General features: G+C 40.1%; 1 protein-coding gene and 1 long non-coding RNA gene across 2 annotated transcripts in view; one reads left to right on the forward strand and one right to left on the reverse strand.

Annotated features, from left to right (window-relative positions):
• Window positions 1–1,147: 1,147 nt before the first annotated feature.
• Window positions 1,148–15,045, forward strand: part of LOC111645012 (anthrax toxin receptor 1-like) — a 24,067-nt gene continuing 10,169 nt past the window's right edge. The window contains exons 1-13 of the mRNA XM_023394021.2: window positions 1,148–1,733; window positions 4,509–4,580; window positions 4,688–4,759; window positions 5,352–5,433; window positions 5,626–5,659; window positions 6,350–6,429; window positions 7,117–7,185; window positions 7,794–7,874; window positions 8,776–8,836; window positions 9,321–9,419; window positions 12,735–12,804; window positions 12,918–12,996; window positions 13,360–13,455. Coding sequence (XP_023249789.1) covers window positions 1,552–1,733; window positions 4,509–4,580; window positions 4,688–4,759; window positions 5,352–5,433; window positions 5,626–5,659; window positions 6,350–6,429; window positions 7,117–7,185; window positions 7,794–7,874; window positions 8,776–8,836; window positions 9,321–9,419; window positions 12,735–12,804; window positions 12,918–12,996; window positions 13,360–13,455 — 1,077 coding nt within the window. The 5' untranslated portion in view covers window positions 1,148–1,551. The remainder of the gene's footprint in view (window positions 1,734–4,508; window positions 4,581–4,687; window positions 4,760–5,351; window positions 5,434–5,625; window positions 5,660–6,349; window positions 6,430–7,116; window positions 7,186–7,793; window positions 7,875–8,775; window positions 8,837–9,320; window positions 9,420–12,734; window positions 12,805–12,917; window positions 12,997–13,359; window positions 13,456–15,045) is intronic.
• LOC111645013 (uncharacterized) overlaps window positions 8,114–15,045 on the reverse strand; it is a 19,608-nt gene continuing 12,676 nt past the window's right edge. Inside the window, exons 4-5 of the long non-coding RNA XR_002759834.2 lie at window positions 10,539–10,632; window positions 8,114–8,825 (exon numbers count right to left, since the gene is read on the reverse strand). This is a non-coding gene — a long non-coding RNA (uncharacterized LOC111645013). The remainder of the gene's footprint in view (window positions 8,826–10,538; window positions 10,633–15,045) is intronic.

Genomic DNA, 15,045 nt, shown 5'->3' on the forward strand with positions numbered 1-15,045 from the left:
CAATATGTAAAAGAAAAAAAAAAAAAAAGAATTATATAAGAAACTGGTTTGCATGACAGAGGATGAGTTGGTTTCCACACTAAAACAGGATTGGAATCATGTGGAAAGTAACAATGGAAGATAGACGACATGGCAGAGGGTTGGGCTGTGGAAAATGTGAAACATGGTAATTAGATTTTTAGTTTTTGTTTTTTCTTCAACTGTTGTCGTTTCAGTTTTTTTGAAGATGACATTTTTTTATTCTTTTGCTGATTTCTTTCTCCTGCCTTTCACATTTGCCTCTATGTAATTAAGTGAAGTCTACTGCAGGAGAACATAAGACATATATGGCCAATTTTTAGTGGAGCAGGGAAGTGATGGAGTCATTATTCTCATTATTTTCTGATTGACCTAGCCAGTACTGACAGATGATGGCAGAATGATAATTAAATACACATTTTATGCATATATTATACATATTGTGCTGAGGTAACTAATGTAAATGCATCATTAATGGATTGTCTCAAAATGTGAACACAAACAACCATTTTATTGTCAATAATAAACACATAAAGAAGCACAACTTTTTCTTTGGTGTTATCTTTGTTTGCTTGCTGTACAAATGTGCAATACCTCAACATTGCACGTCATCTGTGTCCTCTTTCAACTGACAGTAACTTCTCCCTGCAAATGCATGTTATTGGGAGGCTGGGGTTACTACATCACACAACTGAAACTTCCCAGTGATGTAATTTTAGGGCACATCAATGAATGAGAGATGATATAGATCACATGGGACCAAACTGTAAAGAAGCTGAAGAGACATAGTTCACCTACTTTCTGTTTCCAGTATTCAGTTCCCCATGTCTTTACATAGGGGTGATCAAAACTTCAGCAGCATCTCTCAATATAATGTCATCCAACACAACACCACAACGAGCCAACAGCCTGAATATAGAGATGAGTCAACACCTCTTTTACACAGTTTCTCCAAAACAATCCATGTACCGTTTCCCAGTATTCTGGGTCACCGAGTTCATATTTCTCATGATCTACTGGTTTAAAATCAGCCAGCAGCCCTGTATCACCACTGGGTGGCAGGACAAGCCAGTGTATTCTGGTGTTTCCACTGTATAGTCCTCATCACCTCTTCCTCTCTGGAGAGAGAGAGAGAGACAGAGAGAAAGGGAGAGAGAGACAGACTTGAAAATACAAGAAGAGTTTTGCAAAGACTCTTAGAGTTAGACATCCAGGGTCTGGGGATCTCTCTGTTTCGTGGCCTTATCATTAACAAAAATCAGCATCTCATCTTTCTGCAAGCTGTTATGGACCCAGTGATGAGAGGGTCCCAACAACAACAGTGAGACCCACAACACTCATGCTTTCTCTCTCCCTTCCACCTCAACGGTTGAGTTACACTCACTGCTTTCCTTTGGATTATTGCATTTCTTTTTTCAATGCTGAAGACGCCTGTGGAGGATTGAAAGAAGAATCAGCAACAAGGATTAACATCTCTTACAACCTTTTTTTTTTTTTTTAATTGAAGGTGGTTTTATTCACCATCTCATCTGTATGAGATTTTCTTCCACTGGAATAATGCTTTCATTCTGGAGTAGAAACTCCTGGTTTGCAGTGGCGTTTGGTGCCGTGCTGGTTGTTCTTATTGCGGGTAATGCCGGGCCAAACCTGGACAGAAGGCAGGCTGGGTCGTCCTCGTGCTTTGGAGGCTTTGACCTCTACTTTGTTTTGGACAAGTGAGTTACCTGACACACATTACCTGACACTAGTAGAGGGGATTGATGAAGAGGAGGGTTTTTGTTGACAAGTGAAAGCCATTCAAGTTAAAAATTTATGAGAAGCATTAGTTAATATATTGGGTGGGTTGAATAAGAACAGTATGTTATGTTATTTTTTAATTTGGAGTGCTGCCATGCTGCATTGTATTTATCTCCAGTGACTAAACCTGACTTGAATATTCCACCCGCCTGTCTCTGCTGACAGCCTTAACAAGCTATTATGATGTTATACTGAACGCATATTAATGCATACAGTAAATATGCATCATTTCATATTGGTCTTGTGTTTCTCCCAGCGAAAGCCATTGTCTGCCAAAATGTTTTTATGATGTCATCACCATATCTGTTATCATAACGCCCCCTGGTGTCATGTCATGCAAGGATATGGATGGGTGGACTGGTACTCAGATAAACCTCAAGATACATTTCAGCATGGCATACAGATGGTAATGATTAGTGGTGTGTTAGGTGTTCCCCCATTCATCAGTCTGCTGCAGGCTGCACAGATTATAAGAACTGGTGTTGACCGCTGTTTGGTGTTCATCCCCTTTAAATAACATACACAATGTGGGCAGAATAGCTGGCCAGTAAGTGCATAGTTCTTCTGCATCATTATGTGTCCTCATCTTATTGGAGTTTTAACATAATCTGTGCATCCCAAGTAGGACACAGGATGTTTGGCCTGCCCGCAAAGTCATTTGGATATATTGGTCTCAATTTAGAAACAGTTTCCATGTTTATCTAACCTGGTTTTTGGTGATCTCTCGTTTCCCTTTAGTCATGCAACATAGGCACCTGATCAAAGCTATCACAGTGAACCACAGTGAATCAAAATAATAACATTTTTGATGAGGCATGACATGGCCTTTAATGTCTTATCGTGGTTGAATTTTCATTTGCATTTGTAAACAAAACTTTATTTCCGTGCCAAACAGGAAGTTGGTAATCAGCAAAGTGAGTCAAAGAAAAGCAGTTCTCAAAAATGTCAAGTGTCATACTTGAGTGTTTACTGAGTTTTCCTGACTAGGACTTGTAGGGAAAGCACTTTATTTTGTAGGTAAATATGCACACAGCTACTCTGGCACTAACAATCAACTTACCCAGACTGTTGCCTTTGGACCGTGACAGAATATTTACCTTATGACATCTTTTTTTTGCAAACCTGGTTTAAAACAGCTTGTTTTTATTACTTTTTTTTTTTTTTTGCCATGAGCCAAAAATGTTTTCCAACTAGGTCAACAACAAATTCAACATCCAACTCAGATTTTCTCTTATCTGGAAGACTGGAGTTGGTGGATTGCAGTCTGCACTATGTCCCTCTCTTATAGCTCCACAGTTTAGAGTCTCTACCTCCAGTAATGGTGATGGATTTTCCAGTTGTCCTACAGTTACATATCAATGCCAACTGCAGGCACACTGCTGTTCCTCTGAGGGAAAATTAGGCAACTGTATGTAACACAGAGTAATTGTTAGCATGAGCCATGTTTTAACAACACAGATTTACATTACATGCGTGACCTGACAGCATTTATTCAGCATTTATTGTTGGGCATCAGTGGAGTGTATTAGCTCGTCCTTTTACTTCCTTTTCCTCAGGCAGGAATTTAGCTTGCCTTTTAGCAGTGATGTCCTCCACCTACCCTCACTGTCCTCATGCAGTGTCTGCCTGATCTCTCCTCTCCTCTCCTCTCCTCTCTCTTCTCCATGTCTGCTCTGCCCTTTCTCCATTAGCTCCAGATGTTCCAGTGTTTCAGCCTGTTGGCTGGGCTGTTTGTGCTGGGACCTGTGTCATAGTAACAATGGAAAAATAGGTGATTTGAGAAATGTTTCAGTGGGGTGTGGGGTTACAAAAACACAGATTAAATGAAAGGCATTTCGATAAGCATCTATACTGAGACACATACAAGCTCACAAACAGATCTTCATTAACCAGATACAACTGTATATTGACATCTATAGATAATTTGATAAGTAGATTAGATGATAGATCCTAAATCCTTTAATCCCTTTATCTTGATTTCCATATCAACAGAGGAGGGTACAGAGGACTATGTGGCCATTGTTATAAAGTCCAATAAAAACATCAAGGAAAAATGTGAACAGCTTAGATTTCAGTTCATTAGCAAAGAGGGAATAGAGTGCAAGATGATTAACATCCACATCCTTGGTTGCATGAAAGCTTAATGAGTGTACATCCATCCAACGACATAACACTAATATAAATGCAGCTGCATTATAAAGATATTAACAGTAATCTGAGGGGTACGACATCATTGCTAATTCTCAGAGTAAACCAGCTATACTTATTTGCTAATGCAGAACTATTCTGCATGGCTACTTCTGTTCAACTGTACCCTTTAGAAGCAGTCTGTTTCACTGACGGATTACTGAATGAGCCCACTAGCTACAAGCCCAGGGGCCCAAAGGGTCAGGGGACGACGACTGCAAGGAGACAAAGTGACTACAAAGAGACACAAAATGACAAGAAAGAGGTGCATCATTTGTATTCATTTTATGTCTCTTTCAATCAGGGGCTTCTGCTACTGTGTAAAAGGGTGGAGGTCTTTTAAATATCTGTACCCAGGGGCCTATTGTCTCATAATGTGTCCATGGTCTATTGTTAATTCGACAGCAGTCAAACAGTAGCACAGAGAAGAGGTTGTGTAGATTTGCTGCACAGCAGTGGTTGAAAAAGATCCTCACATTAATCGTGGCTTTTCCCCTCTCTCTCAGATCTGGGAGTGTGCAGAACCACTGGACCGAAATCTACCACTTTGTTGAACATCTAGCTCATAAATTCATAAGGTAAAAAAACCCCCCGCAATTGTGTCATCATTCCTCTGTGGGAAAACATGTAACAAGAAATGATTACTAATCTAACAGAGTATATTTTTCTTTTCTCCTTGCCCCAGCCCACAGTTGCGGATGTCCTTCATTGTGTTCTCCACTGAGGGAAGGATCTTAATGAGCTTGACAGAAGACAGGTGGGTGCAGATCCCCTCAAAATTGCTTTTAATCCTTTACTTTTCTATCATCCAGCTGAAAGGCATGAGTGTAATACCAGATTTGGACAGTCACACACAGTCATGTGTCATGATCCCGCTGCATTTTTATGATCAAGAAGAGATTCCAGACAGATACTTTCCCTCGCTCTGATCTGTCTATAGTGTCGTCCGTCTGGTCAACTACTTCATCATGTGGTTTTCGATACATTGTGAGTAGCTTATGTGTCTAATCTTTCCTCAGCAGAGTGTCTCAGCAGCCACAGAATTTTTTTCACTGTTTCACTGCTTCCCTCATATCTTATTCTACAAAGGGCTAATTTCCTGTCTATCTGCGTGACAGTTTCTCGAGCCACTGCACACCAATACTGTCTCAGTTTATTCATGCGTTACACATTGCTGGTATTTTCTGCAAATGCTGCCCTTATGGAAACTGTTATTCTATTTCCTCGCCTCTCAGGGTCTGGTTTTAGTCAAAATAATGTTCACAAATGAATCTGACAAAACAAATATTTTCAATTAGATTTGATTATCAGCCATGTGGATTAACTCGTCTTCTGTATTGTCTGCTTAGAGAGCGCATTCGTAAAGGTCTGGAGGAGCTCCAGAGGGTTCTTCCAGGGGGAGACACCTTCATGCATGAAGGCATCCTGAGGGTGAGAAGCTTCTTCAAGTCCTACTGCAAACTGGCATCTGCTTTATCTCTAGAATCTGTCCGGGACAAAACAGCACTCGGCCCAGAGCACTAATAGACCGTTGTGTTGGAGCGGAGAAAGGGGTTCTTTGATTCACTGCATGTTACCAGATAGATAGTCTACTGTTTCAATCCAGCTTTTCTTTTTTCACAGGCCAGTGAGCAGATATACTATGGAAACACTGAAGGTAACATTTTTGTTATGCATGAAATTGTGCATGTGTGTGTTTTTTAGGACATTTATATTTGACTATGATTCAGGTTAAACAACCTGACAAAGTACAACAAGTTGTTTGTCAATTTCTCACAGCTCATAGAAATACACTCAGTGCACACCTTATTAGGGACACTTGCACAATCTAATCCAATACAGCCATAACTTCTATCTTTTCAAAGATAATGTTCAGTTTTAGGTGACCTTTTCGAAAATATATACACTCGATTACATGGTCATAGTTAAAGGTGTTGTTGTACTGGACTGACTTTTTGTCCTCCTTATTTACATACATGAGAGGACCAGAATATTAAATACATCTCTCAGTGTAATGCACTCTAGTACAATCATCACTAACTATGAGCTCAATGCAAAAATATATGATTTAATTAACACTTCTATGACAGTGTCAATAAAAACCGAACATTACAGGCATCATAAAAGTCGACTTTATGGCAGAACAGTTGTATTGGATTGTGTCTGATTGTACAGACATACCTAATAAAGTTGACACCAAGTGTATGTAACCTTTAATGGGTGGCTATGAGTTGGCTTGGCATTGTCAAAAATAATTCAGGTAACCTCAACAATGCGCATGGTTATTTGCAAAGGATAAGAGAATAGATTAACTGAGCAGGAGAGACCAAATTCTTTCTGTCTGCAGGTTATCGCACTGCCAGTGTTATCATAGCTCTGACAGATGGAGAGCTGCATGAGGATCTTTTCTACTATGCAGAGAGAGAGGTGAGAGACCTAAAGAGAGGTTAAATGGGTCAGACAAATTATAAGCAGCTGAAACATGTGACTGAGCACGTGATGGATCACATCAAACACTGCCACCCTATACATCACCACTTTGATCCTCTTTAGTTGGGAAAAATGGGGTCATAGCATCTGTCAGATTTATACATCCGAGCCCAATCGCCTTCCTCACATCTGCACTGGGATATAATGATTTATTTGCTTCCCAAACCATTCGGGCACTGCAGGTGAAGGCGTGCGAAAGCCTGAGACTTTAATTCAGCTTTGAGTGCCCTCAGACACATGTTGAGGGCAGGGATGATGTGGGGCTGATATCCACTATAGCTTGAAATGCTGCCTCTTGGCAGCTGTGGGAGGTCCTAGGTTGTCATTCAGTGTCGACACCAAGATCCACAGGCATTATTACTGAGAAATCAAGTATTTGACTCGTGTTCTGTTTGGTATTCAGGCATCTGTGTCACATTTCTATTGTCATATGACATGTTAATAATATTATTCAGCGGGAACATGGTGTTGTCCAACTTCTTGTAAAATCTTTTTAGAGGTCAGGCAAACACAAGACTGTTTTCACCATGTTTTGTATGATGTTGTGAAATGCTGAGGTGTAATTGAACCCAGGTGTTGAGCTTCTTCCTGTTTTTGCTGTGAATCTGTGTGCATACCTGACAGGCCAACCGTTCCCGAAGTCTGGGTGCCTCAGTTTACTGTGTGGGGGTGAAGGACTTCAATGAGACACAGGTGTGTTTTTTTTTACTGAGCTTTCATCTTTAACTTAATGTATGATGACATCTGGGCCTCAGGGAGTGAAAGTGGAGCAGATAGTATGGACAGCAAAACTGTACTTTGAAAACACTGAAACCAATGCATTAAGTAGCTATGAAGTGTTTTAAATGATCAAAGGCACAGTTCACCCCAATTTAAACATTCTGTCATATCCTCATATTAGTTTAAATTGTTTATACAACCATAAGACACACAGGTCAACTTTCAGGCTACCAGCTCTGTCCCTAGACAACTGGAGTTAACTGAGTTAAATGTTTCAACAAGGATATAAAATGTATGTCAAATGGAATCAATTTATATACTGTTATCCAAGTAATCGTTGGCCTAAACAGTGCAAAGTGAGTCAAGAAGGCTATTTACCTCCTTTAGCTGGTGTGATAATTGTATTAGTTTTTCCTCTAATACGAGGAAATTAGGTAATTTTGTTAACTGTGAACTGCCCTAGTTTAATCAAATCTCAGACAATTTGACATCTAGGCAACTAGACAGTGACTGAAAAGAAGTCTTGGATGAATAAGTGTAACTGTGACTTCTGAATTTAATAATGAATTTTTCCTTTGTAGCTGGCTAAGATTGCTGATAGTAAGGATCATGTCTTCCCTGTAAATGATGGATTTGAGGCTTTGCAAGGGGTCATCGACTCGGTAAGCATTTCAGTTCTGCCCACAAACATGTTCAAATAGCATCAACTATAATCTGGCCTGATACACAACTGAAAGAAATCTTCTTTTTTAATGTAATCTCACCCATTAATTCTCCTTTAATCTGATCAATCACTGATCAGTCGCATGCAGAAAACAAGACAAAATAGGTTTAAAGCAAAGGTTTTTTCCATCCACCGTGCCTGGCCAGGGACAGAATTCCAGGAAAAACATGCTGTGACTCTGACTTTCCTGCTTTTAATCAATGCGTTTAGCCAAACATGATCAAAATGTGTTCTGTATCTCTTAAGACCCACATGATTGGTGTTGACTTAAATTTTTGTGTCCGCTAGCTTGAGAAATGAAAAACAGTTCATCATGTAGGGGGCTATTGTCTCTGGGATACGAAGTTTGTAGAGAGGAGTTAAAGGTCGAGCAGCTGACTGTCATCTGGAGCACATTAAAAGCAAACTGAGAGCTGTTGCTTCTTATTCATGTGAGTGGGGCAGTGGGTCATGAATCGTTCTCTTCATCTAGAGGGTTATAGTGGGCATGTTCCTGGAAAGCAGAGATTCCACATATCTACACCATATCTACAGAGACAACTGAGAATCAATGGAAACTTTGAGCCGTGAGACGCCAGTTGCAAAAGGGTCATGAAAGTCATGGCTGTGGCTAAAAGCAGTCATTCAATTTAGAGGAGAATAGGTGACTACAATCTGAAAGAGACAGACACTCTACCAAATAACTACCAAAATATTATCCTTACATGGTAATGAAGCCGTAAGCAGAGACTGTTTTTAAATGTCTCCTTATGCGCTTAAGAACACTACAAAATCTGAGATGTGCAGGCTGGCTGCTGAAAAGTATTGCTCTGATGATGACCTTCTGCTCCTCTCCTCAGATCCTGAAGAAGTCATGTATCGAGATCCTGGCAGCAGAGCCGTCTAGTATCTGTGCAGGAGGTAAGAAAAGGAAGATTTTCACCCCTTTCATCCTTCATAGGAAGCACAAACAAAGCTGTCTTGTCAGGGCCTATGTAGAACATGCCACACACAGTGTCTTCGCTGGTCCAGAATGATTTAACCCAGACTGTATGCCAATATCAGTTACAGCACTTTGACACAAATCCTATCCTTGTTTTCCAGTGCTACTCAGTCATAACACATTGTTTTACAAAAGACACCATTTTCCTCGTTGTAAATACGTTTCAATATGTGTGCTGGGTTTGTGGTATCGGTTCCAGTGGAACATCATGATACCGCATGTCAACTATTCTTCTAAGTCTTTCTGCCAACAAAATCTTTCTTTCTCTAAAGGCATTTCAAGTCAGTAACCACAGTGACAAGGAAATAGTAGTAGTTAAAGTGTTCAGGAGTTTGTGTACCCTAATTTTAAAGTTATTATCAGTTGTTGGGATGACATCTCCGTTCCCTTCTCCGTACCCAGAGTCTTTCCAGGTGGTGGTGAGAGGAAATGGATTCCTCCATGCCCGTAATGTTGACAAAGTCCTGTGCAGCTTCCGGATCAACGACACCCTCACTAGAAGTGAGTGACTGAACATCACTGAAGTGTTGAAACATCACTATGTACATGCTCTGTTTCTGAATGCATGAGTGTTTTAACTGCGCACACACTGACAGCTGGCACAGTTCAGTGAGCAGGCTATTATAAAGTTCATCTGAAATGCTTAGCTGAGTGTCCCAAACGTCAAACACAAAGTCAGCTGCACAGCTGGAATCCTCTTTGATTAAACACGGTGTTACCGCTATCATGGCTTTAAACAACACACTGTGAACTTGTAATACATGGAAACCAGCCAGAAAAGATACCTCACACGAGGCAGAGGGAAAGAAAAGGCCTCAAGGATACAAACAGTTTCCTCACGGTTCTTACTAGTGGCTCACTGTAATAGTTGTTAAAACCACTTCCTACCAGGCTTGCCACAGGAGGTACTGGTTTAATTACGAAGCAAGATATTCATTAAGAGTAGAGGCACAAACAAACTGTTTGGTCCTCTGGTGTAGAACTGATGAACAGACGTCTCATTGAATCAAATGTGGAATAAATTAATTGACCGTCATTCATTTTTTGTCAGTTTATCAATACTCAGAGACAGAGCCGTGGGGTGGCCTCGGGTGGCTACTGGTCTGGTCACCCTACTTGCCACCCTGCATAGCACCATATTTTGGGTCACTCTTTTTTTCTTACGTGGAAGCATTTCTCCACAGCTCTGGATTTAATAATATGAATGTTTTCGAGGAAGGGGAGTAAAAATTTGATTTGGATGAAGACAATCTCCCTCTGACTCTTTGCTCCTGTTTATGGCTGGTTTGTTGTTGTATAGGCTAACATTTGACAGGCTATGACACTAATGGATGATAAACATCTAATAAGAAACAATAGAAATAATAGCAGAAAATAAACAAAATTGCACCATAGCGCTCAGAAAAAACTGATGATTGTAATTTCGGTCTCCCCTTTCTAAGAAAATTGTGGCCACTGTGTATATTGTCAACTCTCTTTGATGTTGTTTCTCTCCAAGTCTTCTCTTTTGATGGTGCATGACGGTTACCCATCTACTTTCTCATGTTTTTTTAAACCTCATTCATGCATATACTGCATAAATATATGTATGTTACCACAGGTGCAGTACTTATTACTTACCCAGAGGGAGGGTTTTCTTCACTTTAGTCTTGGGTACTTTGGTGAGGCCATCAACATTCAACACAGGCACGTCGCTCTTTAAATCCTATTCTTGCTACAAAGTTAAAAAAAAAAAAGTCTTCTCAGCATTAATCAAACATTAACAATCCCTCTGAATCATTCTTATTTCTGCATGACACAAGACACAACTTCCTGCAGACAAACAAAGGACATGGAACCAATTTGAGTAAAATTATCTCCTTATGTCAATGCTGTACACTCCTCTTCCAGATTCATTCATTTCTCTAGAATGTTTACACACTCTTCCCTGGAACTTGTTTACTTCCCATCGGGGGTAAACTTTAAATGAAAATAATTAGGGCACATTTAGCTCGCCGGGAGATAAAGTCTATAGTCTATAAGAAAACACATTTCTCTTATAATACATCTGTACTTGCTCTTGTTGACTCCCCTGCTCCAGCCCTCAGCCTTCTTTGCAAATATGGTGAAATGGTAAAAAGGAAAACAACAATATGTAACTAACATGTGTAGAGCAGATGAATCAATGTTTGAGTTTGTGTTGCCAGGAAAAAGTAGCAGCAAATACATTCAGGTGCTTTGGGATTTGGCTGAGTCCCGTCCTGAGCTGTCCATTGTTTTGGTGACAGACGCTGCAGTGGACAAAACTGAACTATGTGAATAATGAGAGACAAGTCCTAAAGGAATAGACTTTCTGCTAAATATGCTTTTGTGGTTTCTTGCCAAAAGTAAAATGAGAAGATGAAGAGTGGAGACAGGGGGGAAACAGCTAGCTTGGCTTTGTTGGAAGGTGACAAAATCCGCCTACTAGTCCCCTCAAGGGTTACTAATTTGTTTAATATGTACAAAAAAGAAGGTAAAGAACTGACAATTTGTGGTTTGACCTTCTGGAGTCTTTGCTGGTTGAATGGAAACATCACATGACAACAAGAGTCCTGGAAGTCATTGCTTCCAGCCAAGAAAATGGCCAACTTATTTCATAACCCATAAAAACAAAACTTGTCTCTTTTTTTTTATGTGATTAAGCAAACAGATATAATATGAGCTTTTAGTGAGTTTTAAAAGTGCTGTTAAGCAGATTTTTACTTTAGGACAGAGCCAGGACAGCTGTTTCCCTTTGTGTCAAGTCTTCATGCTAAGCTAAGCTAACTACCTTCTGGCTGTATGTTAATATTTTACCGTACAGGCATCATTAGTCATTAGTCATTAGTCTGATAAGTTAAAATAGCTTTACACAAATTTGTTAAACTTGCCACCAATCAGTCCCAATGAATTTGATTGAATGCCATCTTAAACAATAATTCCAAATAATTAAAGTTGAACTCTGGGTAACTGTCTGCACAGGAAAACATGACCATTAAACAGTCCAATAAAATATTGTGACATGGACAAGGGATATTTGCCATTAGCTCTAAGTAGATCTTTAGTTTGTCATTTTTGTCCTACTTTCATAGTGTGAGGCCATTCTGAGTGAGAGGTGGGTGCAGAGATGAACTCTGAGTGTGACCATATCTGGCCCAGTTTGTATTGGCGCTCAGCTGTTTTTGTCAGAGTTGAGCCCCCCCCCCTCCTGCATGGTGTTTCAACAGAAGAGAAGTCACGACCTATGCGATTGATTGTGTTGATTTGCTCAGTTCTGGGGTATGCTTGCCCCTCGCCAGGATAAACAGACAGGCTTGGGCGAAGATGCTTGTTGGAGCCACTTTCCTAAGGGCCAGCTGGATGAGAACAGGGCCTAGATTTTGCCTGAAAAACAAAAGCTGTGGTGAAATAGTTTGTAGTGGTGTATCTGGGGAGGATACAGAGGTCTTCAGACAGCAGACAACAAAGCAGTTTTTTTTAATCTCTCATCTCAGATGGTTTGTTAATCGAGTGAAAGATGTGACATCAACTTCTGTGAACATGGATGGATTCTCTTCTCTGCTTTCTCAACATTTATTGAATTAAAATGAAGTCATGGGGCGTTAATTCGTCAATAAAATAATCATTCTGTAATCAGGCTAAACAATGACATGATCTTAATGGTGATTCGGGTCATGATTTGTGGGCCAAACTCCTGCTTCAGGAGCTTTGTATGTCGGTGACTCCTACTGACTATTAACATAAGACAAGACTGGAATGTTTGGCTGATGCTTGCACTGTTTTTTTTCTATAATCCATTTCCCTCTTCTGCTTTAGTGGTGAAGCCTTTGATTGTGGAGGATACCTATCTTCTCTGCCCTGCACCAGTGCTTCAAGATGAGGGGATGTAAGTCCTTGCATTTATTCAAATGAATGTGAGGTTTCATATGACCCCATCCACGGTTTTTCTAAGACGCTGCATAAATGACAGCTGAGACATTTTTTCTTTTTCTTTTCCAGGGCAGCAAACCTTTATGTCAGTATGAACGAAGGTCTCAGTTTCATCTCCAGTTCGGTCACAATTACCACTGTGGGCTGTGTGAGTACAATATAATGTACCATAATTTAGCTTTGAACTTGGATTCTTTTGAGGTCATGGTGCTTTGCAATAGAAAAAAAAAACCGACTAACAACAGACAACAAACCAGTGAAAGCAATCCAAACACTAAAACTAATCCAAACAGTGTAATACAAACTTAGAAAGATGTCTAAATGATGGATGAAAATTAATTAGAGATTCGCAGGATAAGCAGATACTGTCTTTCAGTAGTGATTCCATGGAAGATGAATGCAAAACAGCCTCTTTGCTGCATGAAGCATAAAGCCTAGAGAAGTGGTTTACACGGATTTATTGCTCTACATATTCAGACTGTCTGTGTTGACGTGTCTGTCTCTGTTACAGTCTGATGGGACCATCCTGGCCATAGCTCTGCTCATCCTCATGCTGCTCCTGGTCTTGGCTCTTCTATGGTGGTTCTGGCCTCTCTGCTGCACTGTGGTGAGTTTTCTAAAACACTAATGCAATAATAACATGCACACGTTGCTGCTCTACAGATCGCCACTGGTCTACTCTTCTTCAAATTTGAGATGGTTTCAAAGACTTTTGGAAGGCAGCAATGTTGTTTGTGGACCATAACAACAGAGAGAAATGTCTTTTCCAGGTCTATCTTGTCTGGCTAACTTAAGAAACACTCCCTGGTGAGAAGGTTAGAATCTGTGAGTCAATAGCATGCACCCCGTATGGCTCCTTTGAATCCCTGCAGCTGAATATAGTCCACAACCAGAAAAAGGTCAAGGCCACTGGGTGAACGTGTGTTGAAGTAATTATGCTGCTGTTGAAATAATTTGCGTTTCCAAAGGTCAAAGCAGGTGACCTTTGAGTCTCACCTCTCAATACTCTCTCAGTATGTTCTGGAGGACTTAACAAATTCTTCCAGCAATAATGGCTCAGAGTAATTTGAATTTCCAGCTAGTGATGTGGGAACAAGAAACCCACATAGGCTGAATGTTTTGGTTGGTGTCTTTGTTACTATGAGATTTTTAGAAGCAAGATAACTCACCAGGAATAAAAAGGTTTTATTTAAAATTGTTTTAAAAGTGTTTTTCATGACAGTCGTTTGCTCTGGATACAGTAAAAAGGGGAAATGCGTCTGGAAAAAATATACCTGTGCCATGATTTAGACAGTGGTCAAATTGCCAGCATCACATTATTTCAAAAACTTTCTTGTTACCAGCTGCTCTCTGTTATAATCTGCATTTCTCCTTTCAAATGAAAAGTGGAGTGTCTCTTCAAAATCCACTGCAATGATTCCAGGGCTGGAAACAGGAAAGCTGTGAATTGCCAGAGAGAGATGTCAGCTTTTACAACATGGCTGTACCTCCCTTTACTTTTTCTGTTCTTGTCCATTTAGTTGCAATTTCAAGTCTGTGCAGCGAGTCTGTTTAGGAAAGCGATCCTAGGTTACCATGGGGAATCATTTCGTGTTCCAGGCTTTGGAGAAGCATGGAGGAAAATCACAAATAAGATTCAGGATTTCTTAATTTGCCAAGTGCATTCAATGTAGAGGAAAATGTCTTTATTACACTGGTGAAAAACACACTGACAGCTCATGTGGTGACATATAATCGGGCAAAAGGGTACCAGGGTATGACACAGACTAAACTGTAGATGCTTAAAAATACATTGTCTGTGTCCAATGACGCAGCTGTATGACATACTCTGAAAATGGGACTAAATGCATAAAGAGTAAAAATCAGCAACATTATAACATAGCTCCATACAGAAAATAAGAGCTGTATTTATGAGCCTGTTACTCCTCTCTTCTCCTAATCAACAACTTCAGGCTGAAAAATCTGGATAGCAGATTTCTAGGTCAGTGCATTGCTCTTGTAAGTAGGAAAAAAACAATTCCTCAACCATGTGTTGTTGTGTAACCATCTTGCTGCACAGTTGACACAGTTACACACATTGCTCTAACAAAGTGATTAAAAAAAAAGAAAAGAAAACAATTTTGATACATGTGTTTATGCCTCATCTTCTGAGCTCATTTTCATTCTTTCTCCTCTCACATGTCTATGTGCCCCCCCC

This window comes from Seriola lalandi, unplaced genomic scaffold (assembly GCF_002814215.2).
Source record: "Seriola lalandi dorsalis isolate HSWRI2012SDOR001 ecotype SW California unplaced genomic scaffold, Sedor1 jcf7180002054945, whole genome shotgun sequence".
NCBI lineage: Eukaryota > Metazoa > Chordata > Actinopteri > Carangiformes > Carangidae > Seriola > Seriola lalandi.